This window comes from Sminthopsis crassicaudata, chromosome 6 (genome assembly GCF_048593235.1).
Source record: "Sminthopsis crassicaudata isolate SCR6 chromosome 6, ASM4859323v1, whole genome shotgun sequence".
Lineage (NCBI taxonomy): Eukaryota > Metazoa > Chordata > Mammalia > Dasyuromorphia > Dasyuridae > Sminthopsis > Sminthopsis crassicaudata.
The window spans coordinates 252,024,530-252,044,891 of NC_133622.1; the positions used below are offsets into that span (position 1 = coordinate 252,024,530).

At 60.8% G+C, this 20,362-nt stretch overlaps 1 protein-coding gene across 1 annotated transcript; it reads left to right on the forward strand.

The window, feature by feature from the left end:
* Positions 1–7,438: 7,438 nt before the first annotated feature.
* Positions 7,439–20,113, forward strand: RHOD (ras homolog family member D). Its single transcript, XM_074273124.1, has 5 exons — positions 7,439–7,689; positions 10,501–10,588; positions 12,988–13,097; positions 14,302–14,436; positions 16,732–20,113. Exons 1-5 carry the CDS (start codon positions 7,561–7,563, stop codon positions 16,897–16,899), a joined length of 630 nt encoding a protein of 209 aa, XP_074129225.1. The 5' UTR covers positions 7,439–7,560; the 3' UTR covers positions 16,900–20,113.
* The last annotated feature ends 249 nt before the right edge of the window (positions 20,114–20,362 follow it).

Genomic DNA, 20,362 nt, shown 5'->3' on the forward strand with positions numbered 1-20,362 from the left:
GGAGACGGAGGCCGAGGGCTCTCCGGGATCCCCGGACGGTGGCAGGGCTGGCTCCTTTAAAGGGCTGGTCCCTCCCAGCTCCATCTTGTCCAAGTCTGTGATGAGGAAGGGACCCCGGTTTTTAGGTGTGGAAAGCAAACAGGATCCAAAGTTGTACCTTCCAACTCCTCAGTCGCCCCGAAAGCCCTTGCCACTTCTTTGGAGACCAAGCTAGGCCGGCCCCCTGCACTCTCCAGAGTGTTCCGGATCCATCTTGGGGGTTCGGGTTTGTTTTCTCTCCAAAGCTGGGGGATTATTACCCAGAAGGCTTTTGCTCGCTCGTGTGTTGGGATGTTTTATAATCTATCACTTGACCTGGGGGGTCATGTTCACGTTGCAGATGAGAAAAGGGGCTTAGAGAGAGGGACTGAGGCCCGAAGGGAGAGATCAAGAGAGTGGCGAAGTCCGGGCCTGAAGAGATTCCCCCATTGCCCCAGACAGAGCGACTTTATCGAGATCATTCCTGGGCTAGGAAAGGAGGTGGGCGGGGAGGGCAGGGGAGGGAGGCACGCGCCCCAGCCGGCTGACCGGTCCTTCTTTTAACAACTACTTCTTGGTAACTCGGTGCTAAGCTCTTTCGCTACTGAAGGACTCCAACTGGTGTCGGCCGCCCTCCGATGAGGTGCCCGGGAGAGCGGTCCTTGTGGCCTCGGCCCCCCTGCAGCCGGGGCACTAAGGAAGCACTTCCTGGCAACGAGAGCTGGTCATCCCTGGGCCGGTCACCTCCGCGGGAGGCCGAGAGTCTCCATTCCCCCGTTTCATGGCTCTCCACCCTAGGCCCCGGAGCCTCCCCTTCCCGATGCCGCGGTCCCGCAGCCTCGCAGCCCCTCGGAGATTTGAGGGCTGACGTGTTCCCCTAACGTTTCACCAGGCTGGGCAGGAGGGAGCAGCATCTCCTCCCTGTTCCGAAGAGCAGAGTTTTACCCCTGTTGTTGTTATTTTTGTCAAGTGCATGAACCGTAACAAATATGTGTAACAAATGTGCTGAAGTATCAGTGACCCGACTTCCCCTAACAGAAAATAAAGCAGCTGGAAAAAAACAAACCCCTGGGGGAGTCTGTGCATCTGCCCCGGGGGGTCCTGGGGGCCGCAGACTGAACTTGGCCAGGAGGTTCTCGTGGCCTTCGTAAGGGGATGGAGGTCGCAAAGGCGGAGGGAAGAAGCACAAGCAGAAGGAGCCTTTCAGAGCCTCCAGCCAACAGGGGCATCCCGAGGAGGAGACCCAAGGGAAGGGATTTCTTCCTGCTCCAAGGTCAGGGGCTCAGTGAACCAACCATTGGCTAAAAGCTCGCTGCACGTCGGGCACCCTGCTAAGTGCCAGGCGCACAAAAAGTGGCCAAAGACTCTGCCCTCAGGGACCTCCCAACCTAACAGGGAAGAGCAGACGGGCGCAGGCTGAATGCTGCCTTAACTGGCAGAGGTGCCCGGGACACCCCAGTCAGGGAGCCCAGAAAGCTTCTCCGAGCAGGGAGCCGGAGGCGTCCGAGTGATGGGGTCCTTCCAGGCCTGAGTGGGGAGGAGGGGCAGGGAGGCCCATGGCTGAGAGAGGGGAGCTCTCAGGGCGGAGCAACGGGCGGGGGGTAAAGGGCTTTCAGTGGAGGATTCTGTACTGGATGATGTGGGGCACAGGCAGCCCTGGACGGTCCCAAATAGGAGAATGATAACCTCCGAGCTGGGCTTTGGAGGCTGAGTGGGCAGGAGGGTGGTGAGGGGCGAACCCCACCTCCCGCCGGCAGCAGATGTGTAACGGAGGCTCCCCCAGGCAGCGTCGGGGATGCGGGATCAGAGAGGTCAGAGCCAGCAGAAGCAACGTGGTGAGCGCCGTCTCTCATGCCAGAGGAGCCTCCGTTAGAGGCTCGGCCCTCCCACCTTGTTCTGTCCCCCAAAACACCCCAGGGGGGAGGCTCCCTGACCACTCCCCATAGCAGCCGCCGGTGGGAGATTCGGGGAAATGAGGGCCCCGGGGGATGCAGGCGGAGAAGCCAGGAGGGCTCCAACCCTCTCAGGCCCGGAAGTGCCGCAGGGAGAACTGCCCATTTGGGAGCCGCAGCTGGCGGAAACGGGTGACCTCGCTAAAGAATTCCTAGGTTTGGGGCGGCTGGGGGCGCGGTGATGGAGCCCTGGAGTCAGGAGGACCGGAGCTCAAATCTAGTCTCGGACACTTGGCACTTCCTGGCTGTGGGACCCTGGGCAAGTCAACCAGCCCCGGCTGCCTCCGTTTCCTCGCCTGTAAAAATGAGCTGGAGAAGGGAACGGCAGAGCCCGCCAGGGTCTTTGCCAAGAAAACCCCCAAATGAAGCCCCAGAGTGTTAGACACGACTCCACAGCGATGACAGCAGCGCCCCCCCCATCTCCCCTCGGGCTCAGCCCGGGGCCAGCTACCATCGAGGAGGCCTTCGAGGATGTCCTCGAGCCCCCACAGGCCATTTTCTTCCCGAACATTTGTTTTCTGATGAAACTTTATTTTGACTCTGCTCTGCCATTGGGCGTGGCGACCCTCGAACCCTGATCCCAGGGAGGATGGAAAATGAGAGGGAGGGAACAGAGAGCCAAGTTCTGGAGGGGACGGGGCGGGGAGGGGGGACAGCGCGAGAGATGCAAGCGGAGGCTTGTGCCGCAGGCCTACGGTGCCCCCAAAATGTTCGCTGCTACTGTCGCCAGGCTTTGGGATGGACCAAAAGAGAGTCCGGGAGCTGGTACCGAGAGTCCGGGAGCTGGTACCGAGAGTCCGGGAGCTGGTACCGAGAGTCCGGGAGCTGGTACCAAGAGTCCAGGAGCTGGTACCGAGAGTCCAGGAGCTGGTACTGAGGCTGAGAGCTGGTACCGAGGGTCCGGGAGCTGGTACCGAGAGTCCGGGAGCTGGTACTGAGGCTGGGAGCTGGTACTGAGAGTCCGGGAGCTGGTACCGAGAGTCCGGGAGCTGGTACTGAGAGTCCGGGAGCTGGTACCGAGAGTCCGGGAGCTGGTACCGAGAGTCCGGGAGCTGGTACCAAGAGTCCAGGAGCTGGTACCGAGAGTCCAGGAGCTGGTACTGAGGCTGAGAGCTGGTACCGAGGGTCCGGGAGCTGGTACCGAGAGTCCAGGAGCTGGTACTGAGGCTGGGAGCTGGTACCGAGAGTCCGGGAGCTGGTACCGAGAGTCTGGGAGCTGGTACCGAGGGTCCGGGAGCTGGTACCGAGAGTCTGGGAGCTGGTACTGAGGCTGGGAGCTGGTACCGAGAGTCCGGGAGCTGGTACCGAGGGTCCGGGAGCTGGTACCGAGGGTCCGGGAGCTGGTACCGAGAGTCCGGGAGCTGGTACCGAGGGTCCGGGAGCTGGTACCGAGAGTCCGGGAGCTGGTACCGAGACTGGGAGCTGGTACCGAGGGTCCGGGAGCTGGTACCGAGGGTCCGGGAGCTGGTACCGAGGCTGGGAGCTGGTACCGAGGCTGGGAGCTGGTACCGAGGGTCCGGGAGCTGGTACCGAGGGTCCGGGAGCTGGTACCGAGGGTCAGGGAGCTGATACCGAGAGTCCGGGAGCTGGTACCGAGAGTCCGGGAGCTGGTACCGAGAGTCCGGGAGCTGGTACCGAGGCTGGGAGCTGGTACTGAGCGTGGCAGCTCTCGGGATGGCCGGAAGCAGCTCTTTACATCCGTGCGCTGTCTTCCGGTTCTTACTTGACCTCAGACATTTGTCAAGTGCCTACCGTATACACCAGGCACATGCTAAGCACTTTGGAAATGTGTCCATTAACCTCCCCATGTTCCAGATGGGGAAACTGAGGCACGTGAGGAGAGCTCCACGCTTTTCCGGGTCACCCAGCCAGGAAGTGTCTGGGGCTGCATCGGAGCTCGAGGCTTTCGGGTCCTGCGCCGTCTCTTCACTAAGACCTGGTGGTCCCCCCCCCCAGCTTGATGCCCGCATGCAGTAGGCGCCTAACAGACGCATCAAAGCGTCTCCGGCCGGGACTCCTCCAACCCCCCCTCGGGCCCCACCGCACGGGCCCGTGAAACAGGAAGGCGAGTCGAACGTTTGCGGACCCCAAGCCCCGGGCTGGGAGAGGGTGCTGGGAGGGGCTGAGGGCTTGGGGCTCCGCCCCCCCTCAGACTGGCCTCACTGGGCGCTGAGCACGGAGGGCCGGCTCCGCTGACTTAGGCCATGAAAGGCCCCGGAGGGATGCTGTGGCTGAGGACGGGTCTCTGCCGGAAACTTCCTTTTTGGAGGGCGGAGGGACTTCCAAGACCAAACTCCGGGCCTCCTTCCTGCAGCCCCTCCCCCGGGCTGCCCCTGAGCCTCCCTCCCCGGGAGGAGCCCCCGGCCCTCGCCTGCGGCGGCCATCCACAACAGGCCGAGTCCGGGTCATCCCCAGGCGTGTGCCAGGGACCGGCCGGGCAGCCTCGGCAAGCGCTTAGCCAGTGAGGGCGGGCCGGTGCCCGAGCGGGCTCGGGAGTGACTAATGACTCTCTCAAGGCTGCACCGGGCAGAGGTGGCGGTTTCGGGGCGAGCCGGGCACGCCTGCGCTCAAGGCCCGGCTTGGGCTGGCCCCGCCCCATGGGCGACACTCCCCTCCCAGTCAGGAATCCCGTGGTCTGTAGGGCTCGGATGTCCCCGCCCGGCCCCCTCCGCTCCTCCTCCGCTGCCCCTCACGGCCAGCGGTACCAGGGTGGCCACCGGCAGCCTTCCCCCCATTCTCCAGCTTCCCTGGCCTTGCCCCTGCCCGCACATTGTTGGGTCCTCTGGACCAGCTCCTGACACCGGGCATTTGTCCTGGCCGTGCCCCCTGCCGGGAATCCTGTCCCTTTCCTGACGCCCCCTTAATTCCCCTCCGGTCCGCGCCGCCCCCCGACCTCGGCTCCCTGGGACCGGGGGCTCTGTCACTGTTTCCGGTTCTATCTCCGGCACACGGACCCAGGCCCGGCCCCCCGGCAGAGAAGGGAGTGGCCCGACCCGGGGTGGGGGGAGAAGCGCTTCAGACGTGACTTTGGCTAAAAGTGAATGGCAGAGGAAGATGAACCAACAGATAAATCAGAGGCAGGGAGGCGCAGTGGGCGGAGCCGGCCTGGCCGGTACAGCGGGGTCCCAGTGGGCCAGGCTTCCTGAGAGACCCCGGGCCCTGGTCCGGAGGAGGCGGCGAGCCGCCCTGGGAGGAGCTGCCCGCTGCCCGGCCCCAGCCCCCAGCCCGAGCCTCCTCTGGGCCAAGGAGGCCGGGCCGGCGCCGCTGAGGGCTCGGCCCGGGGAGCCCGCTATTGCTGCTTGCCTGGTTCCTTTCATGCAAGGGAGGGTTCGGTTCCTGGAAATGTGTGTGCGTGTGTGTGCGTGTGTGTGTCCGTGAGTGTCCGTGTGTGAGTGTGTGTCCGTGTGTGTGTGTCCGTGTGTGTGTGTCCGTGTGTGTGTGTGTGTGTGTCCGTGTGTGTGTGTGTCCGTGTGTGAGTGTCTGTGTGTGTGTCTGTGTGTGTGTGCGTGCGTGTGTGTGTCCGTGTGTGTGTGCGTGTGTGTGTCCGTGAGTGTGTGTCCGTGTGTGTCCGTGAGTGTCTGTGAGTGTGTGCGTCCGTGTGTGTCCGTGTGTGTGCGTGTGTGTGCGTGTGTGTGTGCGTCCGTGAGTGTGTGTGTGTGCGTGTGTGTGTGTGTCCGTGAGTGTGTGTGTGTGCGTCCGTGAGTGTGTGTGTGTGCGTGTGTGTCCGTGTGTGTGCGTGTGTGTGTCCGTGAGTGTGTGTCCGTGTGTGTCCGTGAGTGTGTGCGTCCGTGTGTGTCCGTGTGTGTGCGTGTGTGTGTGTGTGTGTGCGTGTGTGTGTGCGTCCGTGAGTGTGTGTGTGCGTGTGTGTGTCCGTGAGTGTGTGTCCGTGTGTGTGCGTGTGTGTCCGTGAGTGTGTGTCCGTGTGTGTCCGTGAGTGTCTGTGAGTGTGTGCGTCCGTGTGTGTCCGTGTGTGTGCGTGTGTGTGTGCGTCCGTGAGTGTGTGTGTGTGCGTGTGTGTGCGTGTGTGTGTGTGTCCGTGAGTGTGCGTGTGTGTGTCCGTGCGTGTCCGTGTGTGTGTGAGTGTCCGTGTGTGTGTGTCCGTGTGTGTGTGTCCATGTGTGTGTCCGTGTGTCCGTGTGTGTGTCCGTGAGTGTGTGTGTGTGTGTGCGTGTGTGTGTCCGTGTGTGTGTCCGTGTGTCCGTGTGTGTGCGTGTGTGTGTCCGTGCGTGTGTGTGTCCGCGTGTGTGTCTGTGAGTGTGTGTGTGTGTCCGTGAGTGTGTGTCCATGTGTGTGTCCGTGAGTGTGTGCGTGTGTGTCCGTGCGTGTGCGTGTGTGTGTGTCCGTGAGTGTGTGTCCATGTGTGTGTGTCCATGTGTGTGTCCGTGAGTGTGTGCGTGTGTGTCCGTGCGTGTGCGTGTGTGTGTGTCCGTGAGTGTGTGTCCATGTGTGTGTCCGTGAGTGTGCGTGTGTGTGTCCGTGCGTGTCCGTGTGTGTGTGAGTGTCCGTGTGTGTGTGTCCGTGTGTGTGTGTCCATGTGTGTGTCCGTGTGTCCGTGTGTGTGTCCGTGAGTGTGTGTGTGTGTGTGTGCGTGTGTGTGTCCGTGTGTCCGTGTGTGTGCGTGTGTGTGTCCGTGCGTGTGTGTGTCCGCGTGTGTGTCTGTGAGTGTGTGTGTGTGTCCGTGAGTGTGTGTCCATGTGTGTGTCCGTGAGTGTGTGCGTGTGTGTCCGTGTGTGTGCGTGTGTGTGTGTCCGTGAGTGTGTGTCCGTGTGTGTGTCCGTGTGTGTGTGTGTGTGTCCGCGTGTGTGTCTGTGAGTGTGTGTGTGTGTCCGTGAGTGTGTGTCCATGTGTGTGTCCGTGAGTGTGTGTGTGTGTGTCCGTGTGTGTGTGTGTGTCTGTGAGTGTGTGTGTGTGCGCGTCTCCAGAAACGTGTAAACCCGAGGTCGAGGACTCTCCCTGGCGTTCCCACAGCGGAGCTAAAGGCCCTTTGGGAAGCGGGGCCTCCGAGGGGGCAGCGAGTCACCTTGGCGGGGGTCCCCGGTCGGGCTGAGCGGGGCAGGAGCGGCCCACTCCCGGAGCCCACGAGGGTGGCCGCTGGCCCCAGCTGGACGGGACTGCCCGGGGTGGGGGAGGGCGTGGTGGGCACAGGGCAGGCTCTCCCACATCTCCCAGATCCCATGTGAGCCCGGGTGAATGCCCGCGATCCCCCCGCCCTACAACGAGCCTAGGAGGGCAGGATGAGAAGCCCGCCCCGTGCCCCCGACGCCCCCCCGGCCGTCCCTGCGGCCGCCACGTCGCTGCCCGGGGTCTCGGCGTTCGCGGGTCCGAGCCCTGCCGCCGAGCCCGGTGCCTCCTGGGGCCCGGCCCAGCTCCGCGGCGGCCTCCGGGCGGTGCCCGCCCCTTCCACATTCCTGAGCTCACACACCTGCGGCCTTCCGCACGTCAGCAGAGGGGCCGGGCCTGGCCCCGCACCGACTCCCGGCCTCCCGGCCCAGGAGGGCGGTCCCCAGCGAGGAAGAGGGCGCCCGCTCGGCCGCTGCCACCCCTCCCAGAGAGATGCCCGCCGGGCACCACGGCGCCCGCTGACGGCGGCATGCAAGGGGACCCGGCGGCCCGGCCTTCGGACCCGGCCGCCCCCTCCGTCAAGGTGGTCCTGGTGGGAGACGGGGGGTGTGGCAAGACGTCTCTGCTGATGGTCTTCGCCGAGGGCAAGTTCCCGGAGGTGAGTCCTGGCCTCCCTCCCTCGCTAGGTCCCCTCCCCTGTCTGCCACCCCCTCCCTCAGGGGAAAGGCCCTTCCCAGGCTTCCGCAGGTGAGGGGGCCCAGCCCCCGCGGGGGCACGCTCAGGGCTTGCCGGGAAAGGCTCAGCCCGGAGACACTTCCCCTCCCCGGCCCCTTGCGGCCTCTTGGGAGCTCCCTCCCAGACGCCCCTGGCTCACAGGAAGGGCTTTTTCTGGGTCTCCCCGCCCCTCCCCCAGCCTTGGAATTCAGCGAGAATCCCGTCCCCCTCCCAGGAATGACGGCTCCAAGTTCAAAGGTTTCCCTGGATCATTTCAGGCAAGCGCGATTGTCCCCGCTGAGCAGATAGGGAAACATGGGAGGATGGAGAGCCCACGGTGCCGCTCTCCAAGCTGCTGCTTGGGGGCTGTTGGGCTGGGGGCTCCCGCCTCCCCATCTCTGGGCGGAGCGGCTCCCCTTTAGCAACCAAAGGTCTTCTGGGTCATTCGTCCCCTTGGCTGCCACAAGCCCCCCCTCCAGCTTCTGCCGAGCCCCTGATGGGGGGGAGCCCCGGGGGCCGCTCTGCCAGAGAGGGGGCGCAGGAGCCCCCGGCCCAAGGGGAAACGCCATCTCTCTGGCCTGGCCCCCCCGCCCAGGGGGCTTTTCCTCTGCTTCCCCTGGGACTCCCCCGGGGGGAGGGGAGCGGGCATCCTGAGCACAAGTGGGGACCCGAGGCACCCTGGGAGGAGACAGGGATCTCCCGGTGAGCAGAGTCCCTCCCTAGCGCAGCCTGGCCCCTCCTCTGGAGCCACAGCGAGGGAAGGTGCTTAGAAAGCAAGTGAGGGAGGGGGGCAGAGAAAAGCCAGAGAAGGGGGCTCCTCGGCTACAGGACCACGGCGCCGACGCCCCGAGACCCCCCAAGCGGCTCCGCCCCATTCCCCGTTTGTTTCACGGGCACTCCCCCCTGCGCGGTCGCCCCTAAACGCCCCCCGCGCCTCCCAGCAAGGCTTCCCTTTGGGCAGACTATTAAGCCCCCAAATCCACACTGGGGACGCTGGGATGTGCACCAGGACCCACGGCCGCCACCTCTTCAATGAGGTCATAAGGTTTTGCGCTGAAAGGCCTTCTAAGCCAATCACCCCATTGTACAGATGAGGCCCACAGAGGTGATGGACTGGCCTATGGCACAGAGCAGTGGGGCTTCCCGCTGGCCCGCACTGCCCTCCTCCTCCTCCCGGCATTCTCCCATCAGACGGAGGGGGGCCTGGAGGCACTGCGGCACAGGAGGCTCCGTTCCGGCCTCCAGGCCTTTATCCAGACCGTCCCCAGGTCACAAATGCAGGTTCCACCCACCCCCCGCCCCTCCCCCCCACCTGGCGATGTAACACTCCTCCCCCCGCCTGGGCTTGCTGCCACGTGGCTCTCTTGACTAACCTCCGTGGGGGGATGCGAGCCCCCCATCCTCTGTGCCCTCCAGCTCATCAGGGCAGCACCTGGGGAGGAGAGCAGCCAGGCCAGGAAGCGGAGGCCCTCCCAGCCCCCCAAAGATTCTGCATGAATGGGGGTGCAGCACCCCAAATCTGGCCGGCCCAGAGCTAGCAGAGGGGCCGGCCTGGGGGTCGGGGGAGACCAGGATGGAGTGTCGGGCTTCACTCCAACTCAATGTTGAGGCTGACGGCCGAGGCCGCTAGTGCAGGGCCGGCCCTACTTTACAGGTGAAGAAACAGGTCCAGGCAGGTGAAAGGACTCGTCCAAGGTCACACGGTTGTGACAACTCCAAGCCCTCCCCCTCCCTCGCAGAGATGGGCATCCTCCTTCCTCTCCCCCTTGGGAAGGCACAACCCCGGGCTCTGGGCAGGGCAGAGCTCTTGGGGGCCGGGTTGGGCTCTACCCCAGGGGGACAATCAGTGAGCACCCCCCTCTGAGGTCCCAGGGAGGGTGCAGGGATGCTTGGGGCCCGTGCCAGGCTCCTCCGGGGCACTTCCCTTCGGTCTTTCTGCCCCTGGCTCTCAGCACGGTGCCGGGCACACAGTGGGTACTTAAGACTCGCTGCGATGGACCGGGGGCAGAGAAGGGCTACGAGGAAGCCTGGCTCCCTCCCCCACCCCCCGACCCTTGGCCTCCCCCAGGTGGACTGTCTCGCAGCCTGTCCCATGCCCTTCGCCTCCCTCCGCTCCCTGAGCCCAATCCCTGCTGACTCAGAGGCCCCGCGTGCCCTTCTGAGTCACTCCCGGGCCCAGCCACAGCTGGGCGGCTCCTGGCCTTCCCGGCAGATCTGCCCGGCCTGACCGTGCCCTCAGCCGGAGGAGGAGGGCAGGGGCCCGGGCTGCGGAGAGGGGGCTCCCAGGAGCCTCTGCAGCCAGGCTCTGGCCCCTCATCTCAGTGCTCCGGCTCCCCACAGAGAGACAAGTTTCCATTTGTGGGCAAAAGGGTCGCTTGGCTTCTCAGTGTCCAGAGAGTCCCCAAGCTTTTCGCCTCTGAGGACCCGGACCAACCCACCTGGCCAAAGCTCATCTGGGAGACGGGGAAGCTCCCCCTCCTTCGTCCCTTCTCTTCCCAGCCCCCGTCCGTCCACAGCTTCTACTGGCCTGGCAGCGGCCCACATCCCCCCCCCCACGCCCCCAACTCCCCTCCTGCTGGGCTCCCCCTCCACAGAGGGACCTCCCATTGCTGGTGTCCCCCCTCCGACTGGAAGCTCCTTGAGGGCCGGGCCTTCTTTTACCTTCCTCGTCCCCCCAGAGCCTGGCATGATGCCTAGGGCATGTGGGACTCCTGGGGGCCTCCATGTAATAAATGCCTTTTCTCTTCCCCCTCAGTCCTACGTGCCCACTGTGTTTGAGCGGTACTCCCTGGTCCTACAGCTGGAGGGCAAACCCGTGAATCTCTTCCTCTGGGACACCGCAGGTAAGCTTGCGTGGGGGGGGGCGGCAGGAGACGGACGGAAGCCCTGACCCCTCACCTTCCTCTGCCTGCCCAGGGGCCGGGGCCTCAAGGACACAGGCCAAAGCTGGGAAGGGAGGAGAAGAGAGGGCTCGACCCTGTCCTAACCGTGCCCCAGACGTGGGTCTGGTCCCAGAGCAGTGGGCACAGAGACACTTGGACCGAGGCCGACTGGAAAGAGTGCCAGAGGGCACAGGTCACTGAGCTCTCCCCACGTTGGCACCTCAGCCCTCCTGCTGCCCCCCACAAGAGCCTGTTTTCAGAGGGGCCTTCTCTGTGCCCACCTGCAGCTCTGCCCCATGAGCCCAAGGCAGGCACGGGAAGGCCGGTCTCCTTCACGGCTCACCGGCCTGGGCAGGGCTGTGGGGCTCCTGCCAGGACCCCCGGCAGCCAGACCTTGCCCAGGGGATTTCCCTCGGGTGAGTGGGGCGGCACGTCCCGGGGGGTCCTGGTGGGCCCTGTCTTGGGCCGGGTGCTCCCCACATGCTCCCCGTCCGTGGGGCTCGCTCATCACTGCTAATCCTCCCTCCTGGGAGCCCCCCCAGAGCAATGAGGAAAGGGAGACACCCCCGAGCCCCTTCACTCTTAGGTTTCTGGGCTGTGCTCTGTGCGGGGGGGGGGGGGGGGGGCAGCGTTCCAACTAGACCGGCGCCCCGAGGGAGGAAGCGGGAATTCTGGGGGCCGAGCTCGGAAGTGACCACAGCCCTGTAACCCCTTCAAGGCCTTCACTTCTTCTGAAAATGGCCCTCCCCAGTCTGACAGGCGCCCCGGGGGATAGAGTGCCTGGAACTGGAATCAGAGACCCAAATCCTGCCTCAGGTACTGACCATGTGACCCTGGGCAAGTCACTTTGCTGCCTCAGTTTCCCCATTTATAAAATGAGCTAGAGGAGGTAATGGCAACCCCCTCCAAGAAAATCCCAGGGGCAGCGGGGTGGCGCGTGAAGTCAGGAGGGCCTGCGCTCAAATCTGGCCTCGGACACTTGACGCTGCCTAGCTGTGACAGGGGCTTTCATCATTTCATGTCTGAGTCCGTGACTCCATTTGGGATTTTTTTTTCTGAGACAATTGGGGTTAAGTGACTTGCCCAGGGTCACAGACATGAATGAAAAATGACTAACGATAAAAATCCAGCTCTGACGTTAGCTCTGTTCTAACCTCCCTCCCTCCCTCCCTCCCAACTCGGTCATTCCCTGGTTTTTTCATAGTATTTTATTTTTTCATGTAAAGAGGTGACATTCCGTGTCCTAGAGTCGCTCCTAGTCCGGAGACTCTAAATTCTGCGCTCAGGAACCCTTAAGCCGGGGTCTGTGACAGCAGCCGTCCATCTAGAACACTTTACAGACAGCTCATTTCCTTCTGATTGTTTGTTGGGGAGTTTTTGGGGGGAGACAGACTTTTCAGCTACTATGAAGCCACGTTTGACCTCACGTCCTCCTGACTACGTACGTGTAGGCCAAAGCTCTCTCTGATCCAGGTTTTTCAGAAGAGGGGTTTGCTGGGGTTGGGGGCAATTTCATGTGTAATATTCTTTGCATTTAAAAGCGAGAAGGGCCCACGGGCCTCGTCAGCCCAGGAGCTTCAGGCCACAAACAATTAAAAGCCTCCATTTCTTTTTCTAATTTCCTTTTTTTCCAATTCCATAGCAAAGCTATTTGGCCGTTCGTTGTTTTAAGTTCCGAGCTGGGGACTCTTTCCCTGGCTCTCCTCCTTCTCCCCTCCCTAAGCCAGCAGCAATGTGCTAACGGGGCTGCAGAGAGCCGCCATTTTGTGTTCTGTTCCAAGGGTCCTCCTCCCTCTGGGATTCCGCAGCCCTCCCAGCTCCGGCAGCCTGCGAGTCCGTTCTCCTCTGGCCCTTCTCCTGTTGCTAAGCACACTCGGCGACGAGCCGCCAGCGAGGACGCCATCAATACCCAGGCCGAGGAAGCCCGAACGCAGACGCGGCGCCTGCAGATCTCTCAAAGCAGAAACGCTTCTCCGAGCCCCGAGAGGAGCAGCCGGAGCCAAAATGGAAGGGCCGGGGAGGGGGGCCCAGGAGCTGCCAGAGACACTTTACATTTTCAGCATCGGTTTAAAAACATCAATCGCCAGAAATTTGTGTTGAATTGTTTTGGTGCCGTTAGCAGGAAACAATAATTTAAGGAAAATAAACGAAGGGGCAGCAGAGAGGTGCTGGCCCTCCAAGGTGTTAACTCTGAGCCCCTAGGAGCCTCGAGGGGCAAGAGAGGTCGCACCCTGTGCCGTCCCCCCCCCCCCCCGCCAGGAAGAGACACTTCCCGGCGGCCTCTCACAGGGGGACGCCCTCCCTGCGCATCTCTGGGGCGCGCCGGACAATCACTGCTCTTTTGTACCCACCACTTGCAGGACAGGAAGACTATGACCGCCTCCGCCCACTGTCCTACGCCGATGCCCAGGTGGTTCTCATGTGCTATGATGTCATGAGCCCCAACAGCTACGACAACATCCTTTCCAAGGTCAGTGTACCGGGGTGCAGGGGGGATGCCCCCACCCCCAGGTCCAGCATTCCCCGTCCCGCGTAGGAAAGGAGAGTTAGAGGGACTGGATTCGAATTCTGATTTGGTGACTTAGCCTGTGGGACCCTGGCCAAGTCCCCACAACGGTCCTGCCCATCTCTAAAACCCACGAATCTCTCCGAGTCCAAGCCAAACCTGCCTTAACCCTGCAGCTCCCGGCAGCCCCAGGCAGGAAGGGCGGTGGGAATGGCCCGCCCCAGCTCTGCCATCTGGGAACCAGCTCCCACTGCGTCACCGACTCCTCTGGGCCTCAAGGACCAAGACCGCTCATAAGATCGGATACAATGCTCAGGGGCAGCTGGGCGGTGCAGCGGATAGAGCACGGGGCCTGGAGTTGAGAGGACTGGAGTGCGAATATGACCTCAGACACTTGGTGTACTAGTTGTAAGACCCTGGGCAAGTCACTTAACCCCACTTAACCCAACTCAGAGACAGAGACAGAGAGAAAGAAACAGGCACAGAGAGAGAGAGAGAGAGAGAGAGAGAGAGAGAGAGAGAGAGAGACAGAGAGAGAGAGAGACAGAGAGAGAGACAGAGAGAGAAAGAGACAGAGACAGAGACACAGAGAGAGAGAGAGACAGAGAGAGAGACAGAGACAGAGAGAAAGAAACAGAGGCACAGAGACAGACTGAGACACAAAGACAGAGAGAGAGAGAGAGAGAGAGAGAGAGAGAGAGAGAGACAGAGAGAGAGAGAGAGAGAGAGAGAGAGAGAGAGACAGAGACAGAGACAGACACAGAGAGAGAGAGAGACAGAGACAGAGAGAACCCAATGCTAGCACTACACACAGCACAGCTCGAAGAGCCCGGGTCTGGGTAAGCCTCCTGGGCCGAGCTTCCTTGCTGCTGGGCACACGTGGGAGAGTGTGGCCAGTGCAGGGCAGCCCATCCCCGCTCCTGGAGAAATGGCTCCCGCAGGCTGTGGACCATGAGCCCAGGTCACAGTGGTAGCTAGCATCTCCAGCTGGCCATTCTCTAGGGCCTTAAGGTTTGCCCTGGGGTTCTGCAACAGTCCTGGGAGCTTAGTGCTAGCATTGTCTCATTTTACAGGTGAGAAGACTGAGGCTGGCCTATTTGGTCAAGCTTCCCTGCTCCTCTGGAGGCTGCTAGGCCTGACTCACGGTCTCCCTTCTCTGTCCCGACAGTGGTACCCAGAGGTGACACACTTTTGCCCAGGGGTACCAATCATCTTGGTGGGCTGCAAGACTGACCTGCGGAAGGACAAAGTACTGCTGAAAAAACTACGGCAGGACCGCCAGGAACCCATCACCTACCAGAAGGTATCGGCCTCCCGCCTGCCCTCGCCCTTTTGTGAGGTAGTGAGCTCTCCACCCCCAGAGAGCTTCCGGGGGACGCTGGAGGCCCCTTTGTGGGCTCTGCCTCTAGGGGGCCGATGTTTCCCAAGAAGCCCTCTTCCATTCTGTGACTGCAGCACCTCAGGCACTTACATTCAGGAGAAAGAGAAGGACCCCATCCCCTCCACTAATCCCCAGAGGTCTCTGGGGTGGGACAGCTGCATTGAGAAGGCCCAGAGGCAGAGGGCAAGCTCTGAGTGGGGTGAGGGGGTCAGCTGTCTCCCACCCCCCTACGGGGCCAAAAAGAGTCTCTCTAGAATAATTTCCTAGATGTCAATGAGTCTAGCAACATAACTGCCATTCCCCTGCCCTCCCCCCAAAGACACACACACACGCACACACACGCACACGCACACACACACACACGCACACACACGCACACGCACACACACACACACGCACACACACACACGCACACACGCACACTGTGGGAGACTCTGGGGTCACCTCAATCCAAAGTCTGTGAGGGCTGCTGGGGGAGGGCCCCTTCACTAAAAACTACCAAGAAATAAGGGGCGAGTGCCCTAAAGCGGTAAAAGCCACGTGCGCTGGAGGCCCCAGACCTGGCTCCTGGCTCCTGGCTCCCTGTCAGCCTCCTAGCTGGATTTCCCATTATACCATTAATGCGGTCTACGTTCCAGCTCAGCTAGCTGAGGGAGCGGCCCTCTTTCTCCAGCGCCCCCGCTCCTGGTCCCTGCTCCACCCCCCCCTCCCCACTCCATGTTCTGCCCCTCCTCCTCCGACTTTCTAAGGCTCAGGGTCATGGACCCATCCCCTGGTTTTCCTAACAAAGCTGGGATCTTCTGGCTCCCAGGCCAGCACTTTCCCACTGTGGGAGCAGTTTAACACAAGTTTACTACCTCCTATGTGTCAAGTCTTGTGTGAAGAATGGGGTGGAAAGGAAACTCTCTCTGAAGATGGGATTAGGGGAAGGCAGCAAGGAGGGAGCTGGTAGGAAGACACGTATCCTATGTGGACACAGGCAAGGAAGGGCGAGATAATTTGAGAAGGGAGAGACCAAGAAGAACTACCAGGTTTAATGCTAAGAAACCTTGGAGAGAGCGACTTGAGCCATGAGGCAGGGGAGACCCTGAATGTAGATGACGCTTTCTAGGAATTTGACAGTAAAAAGGAAGAGAGACATAGGATGGGGACAGCTTGAGGGAACAAGCAGGAGCGATAAAGGTCTTTGGAGGATTGGGAACACCTGACGGGTTCCTGAGGTGTGCAAATGTCCAGGCTCTAAGTAACCAGGGAAGTCACGAGTACAGGAGAGTTCTCACTCGTGAAGGATGGTTTTGGAGGCTTGAGGGGAGCCTGATGGGAAAGGATGAGAGGCTCTGCAGCAGCAGGGGACAGGCTGAGGACGGCTTCTTCCAACTCTGAATCTCAGAAGTTTGAAGCGGGATAAGGCGTGTGTGTTGCGTCTCTCTCCTCTCTCTCTCTCTCTCTCTCTCTCTCTCTCTCTCTCTCTCTCTCTCTCTCTCTCTGTCTCTCTCTCTCCCTCTCTCTCTGTGTGTCTCTGTCTCCCTCCCCTGCCCTCCCCTCCCCCTCCCCTCCCCTTCTCTCTCTCTCTCTCTCTCTCTCTCTCTCTGTCTCTCTCTCTCCCTCTCTCTCTGTGTGTCTCTGTCTCCCTCCCCTGCCCTCCCCTCCCCTCCCCTCCCCTCCCCTCCCCTCCCCTTCTCTCTCTCTCCCTCTCTCTCTCCTCTCTCTCTCTCTCTCTCTCTCTCCTCTCTCTCTCTCTCTCTCTCTCTCTCCTCTCTCTCTCTCCCTCTCTCTCTCTCTCTCTCTCTCTCTCTCTCTCCCCCTCCCTCTCTCTCTCTCTCTCTCTCTCTCTCTCTCTCTCTCTCTCTCTCTCTCTCTCTCTCTCTCCCCCTCCCTCTCTCTCTCCCCCTCCCTCTCTCTCTCCCTCTCCCCCTCCCTCTCCCTTTCCCTCTCCCTCTCTCTCTCTCTCTCTCCTGATCACTATGGTTGTGAAACAATTCCTATTCTCACAAGAAGCTTGAGAGAAAAGATCCAGGCACCTAGAGATAGAACAGATGGCAAGCCCCTATGCTTGACCTCACTCTTTTCAAATAAGGAAACTGAAGCCCAACAGGTGACATGTCCCGTCCAAGTCTCCATCTTGGGGCCAGGCCAGGGACTGTCAGGGTTCATGCTGGAGGGGGATGCTGGGAGGAGGACACTGATGCCAAGGATGTTTTCTGGTCTGTTCTCCAGGGCCAAACGATGGCAAAGTCAGTCCGAGCAGTGGCTTATCTCGAGTGCTCCGCCTGGCTCCAGGACAACGTCCCCTCTATTTTCCGGGAGGCGGCAATGGCTGCCCTCAACAATCGCAAGCACCGCCGAAGGCGAAAGATGACCTGCAAAGGCTGCCTGTTGCTCTGAAGGCCGAGGCTACCTCTCCCCCCCGCCCCAACATCTAACAAGGAGAGCTGGCCAGAAGTCTTGTCCCCTTGGCTGCTCCATGAGGAGGGCCGGGCTGCTTGACACCAGGACCGAGCTCTTTGCTGGCGATGAACTATCTTCCAGGCACTAAAAATAAACCAATTCCTATGACCCTAAAAGGTGGCCCGGGAGAGCCTGGAGCGGAGCTTCGCTTGGGCCTGCCACCAAACTGGGCCAGGGAGCCCCTGCCACCTCCTCGCTTTGCTGGCGCTTCCTCTGGACGTGAGCAGGTACCCCTGGTGACTGGGCCCGATCCCCGATCTCAGCACTCGCTGCCCTGGAGGCCGGGAAGGAGATTCATGCACTCCAACCTCCAAAGAAATAATCATAATGATCATGAAAACAACACGCCCGTCACAAGCAGTGAGCTCTCTTCTCACTCTAACTCACACGGAGTGCCTTTGGTCTGGCTTCCGTGTTGCTGGAAATAGAGACACTGAAGACCCCTGGGCATGCTGGGAAAATCTGGGCCGGCCAGCTGAGCCGAGTACCCAGGTCCAGCCCTAGCCTGAGCAGTGGAAGTGAAGGATTTTATTCCCCAGAGATAGACTTTGCACCCTGGCCTCTGCCCTTTCACCTGGCCCCTTCTGGCTCCTCTGGGTGCCCCACCCTAGAAAGAGTGGCACTTAGGGGGATGCACGGCCAAGGGGGTGACGGCTGCTCCTGATGACCATTATAACTGAATTGGATCAAACAATGCTCAGTCTCATGTCTGGCCCGCAGAGGGCACTTGTTCCCTTCCTCCATAAAAGGCACTGGTCAAGACTTCGGTCTAGCTGGGAGTGGTGTCTGGCCAATGAGCCGATGGCTAAGCCATGCTTCTCGGGCCTCCTGGGCAGAGGCCAGGGTGGCGGGCTTGGGCAGAATCTTCTCTCCAAATGGGGCTATGAGCTGCCTGTCCCCATCAATGCTAACCTTGGTCACCTCCTCTGGGCTGCACAAGTTCCCTCTGAGGGGGGAGCAAGCCATTTTACAGATGAGGTGACTGAGGCTCGGTGCAGATCGGGGCCCCGTCCCCCTCCCCTACTGCAGCTGCTGCTTCCCCTCTCAGGGACACGAGTCCCTCCAGAGGCTGGCCTGGTCTCAATGGCTACAGGAGCCCATGATGCATCACAAAAGGGTGATCACCACACGTTGGCTCGATCGATTGGGCGGCACCAGAACAGCTGCCTGCACGCCGTCTCCCCGTCCAGCTGGGAGCTCCCTGAGGACCGGGACTGGCACATTCCCGGCTTGTCCCTCTTCTCTTACTCATGCTGGCCCTACACACGGAGCTGCCGGTTGGGGAAGGACAGGCCGGGCGGGAAGTAGCATGGAAGCCAGGGAGTGGGGCCTGTGGGAAGCAGCCGGGAGGGCGGCTGGGGGAGAGGCCCCGGCTCTCAGAGTCTGGGCCTGCCCAGGACCTTGGGGCTTCTCTTGGCTGGGACAGGAGGAAAGAAAAGACAGAAGGAAGGAAGGGAGGCGTTGGGGGGGGGGCACGGAGTCATCTCCTTTGCACGGACCCTGCCCTGGCATCCCCGGGTGGGTGGGGCCCACAGAGCTTTGAGTCACCTCAGGAGGGTGGGGCCGGTGACACATGGCCCTGCGGGGCCGAGAGTCCTGCCTCGGCCTGCTTGGCGACTCCTGCCCACGTCTCTCTTGGCACCTGAGAAGGGCTCCTGGGAGAAGGCAGCAGCCAGCACGGGGGCATCCCCGCCCCCTAACTTCTGGCTTGTCCTGGGCACTTCCTCTCTATGCAAACTGGAGCCATCGAGGTTCCTCGAGCAAGCCCTGGTTGCTGAGAAGAGGCGCCCTGCTGCATCCTGGATGGCAGGGGCTGCCTCTTCTCACTCCTGAGCCTCTCCCCCCTTATCGTAGGGGCTTCTGCCGCGTGTCCGTGTCCTGCTGCCCTCTCCCCTCCTCCTCGTCCCAACAACAGCTCCTATGTCTCTCTGGGGCTTCTGCAAAGCATTCACAGGTAACGGCTGACTTGATCCTCACCACTCCCTAGGAGGGGTTGCCAGGATTAATAATCCCCATTTTGCAGATGAGGAAACTGAGGCAGACAGAGACGAAGTGATTTGAATTCAGCTCGAATGGGACGCAAAATGGCCACATGGCGTGGGAAGGTTGGCTTCCAGGGGAGCAGCCGAGCCTTGCAGGGAGGGCAGTGGAAGAGCACGGCACCTGGGAGGCCTGACTGGGGGCGACTGCCAGGCCAGCACCTCCCTTTGGACCCCGGGCCCTATGGAAGGTTTGGGAGCTCCCTGAAAAGTGCCCGCACCTGCCAGCAGAGGGCAGCAAGTCTGTGGAAAGGCAGGGAAGCAGGCGCAACTGCCAGGCTCCTGTCCAAGCTCGCTCCTTGCATCCTGCCCAGGTGACAAGCCCAGCCCAGAGCTTGGGGTGACCCAGAGACCCCCAGGGGCAGGACCTGTCTCCCCCCTGGTCCCTGGCTGCTGCCTTCCAGCACGGGCCCGGCCCGCCGCCCCGTAGGGAGCACTCCTGTCCCTCAGTCGTCTTCACGTCTGATTCTTCAGCCCTTTGGGGATTTTCTTGGCAAAGACTCTGGGGTGGTCGGCCATTGCCTTCTCCAGCCCATCTTGCTTGGCTAGCACGTCCCCAGAAATAAGAAAGGTGAGAGAAGGGGCAGGTTTGGGGGAAGAGTTGTCTGGAACATGTTTCATTTGAGGAGATCCCCAGCAGACAGCTGGTAATGTAGGAACAGAGGTTGGCAGGACCAAACAATGGGGGTCTTTTGTAAGACAATGAAAAATTGAAGATGACACCCCAGGAAAGGGCCCAGAGGGGAGAAGAGGAGGCTCAGAGCAGCCTCGGTGATGTCCACTGTTAGTGGGCAGGAGTAGTATCCAGCAAAGGAGAAAAAGTAGCAGCAAATAGTCATAAAGAACCAAGGGAGGTGAACACCAGAGAAGCCAAGGGAGAGTATCTAGCGGAAGGGAGTGGTCAGTAGTGTCCCGAGCTTCCCAGAAGGTGACCAGGAGCAAGGCTGAGGGAAGGTCACCGCATTTAACCCCTAAGGGATCCCAGGCAGACTGAGAATGTAAAAGAAATATAAGATTATCTAAGGTAATCTTGAACAGAGCAAGAAACAGAGAACTGGAGCAAGCCTAGTCTGAAAAGAGAAGAACCAAAGAGAAAAGCCCTGGCCCAGAAAGATTTACAGGAGAAAGAGCAAGTAATATTATATTACAGAAATTATTCTCCAAAATAAAAACAGAAAATTCTACCAAATACCTTTTGAGACAAATATAGTATTTTTCAACAGTATTCCATGTTCCCCAATACATGCAAAGCCAGTCCTCAACACCCACTTCTGCAAGACTCTGTGTTCCAAATCCCCTTTCCCTTTCTTCCCCTCTCTAAGACAGCAAGCAATCCACTCTAGGCTAACCATGTGTAATCC

What these genes read in the sequence shown, in the direction of transcription:
- RHOD (XM_074273124.1), top strand. Translation starts at nt 7,561, where the DNA reads ATGCAAGGGGACCCGGCGGCCCGGCCTTCGGACCCGGCCGCCCCCTCC. An exon ending in CCGAGGGCAAGTTCCCGGAG is followed by an intron (nt 7,690 to 10,500) that starts GTGAGTCCTGGC and finishes CTTCCCCCTCAG; the next exon opens with TCCTACGTGCCCACTGTGTT. An exon ending in AACCCATCACCTACCAGAAG is followed by an intron (nt 14,437 to 16,731) that starts GTATCGGCCTCC and finishes TCTGTTCTCCAG; the next exon opens with GGCCAAACGATGGCAAAGTC.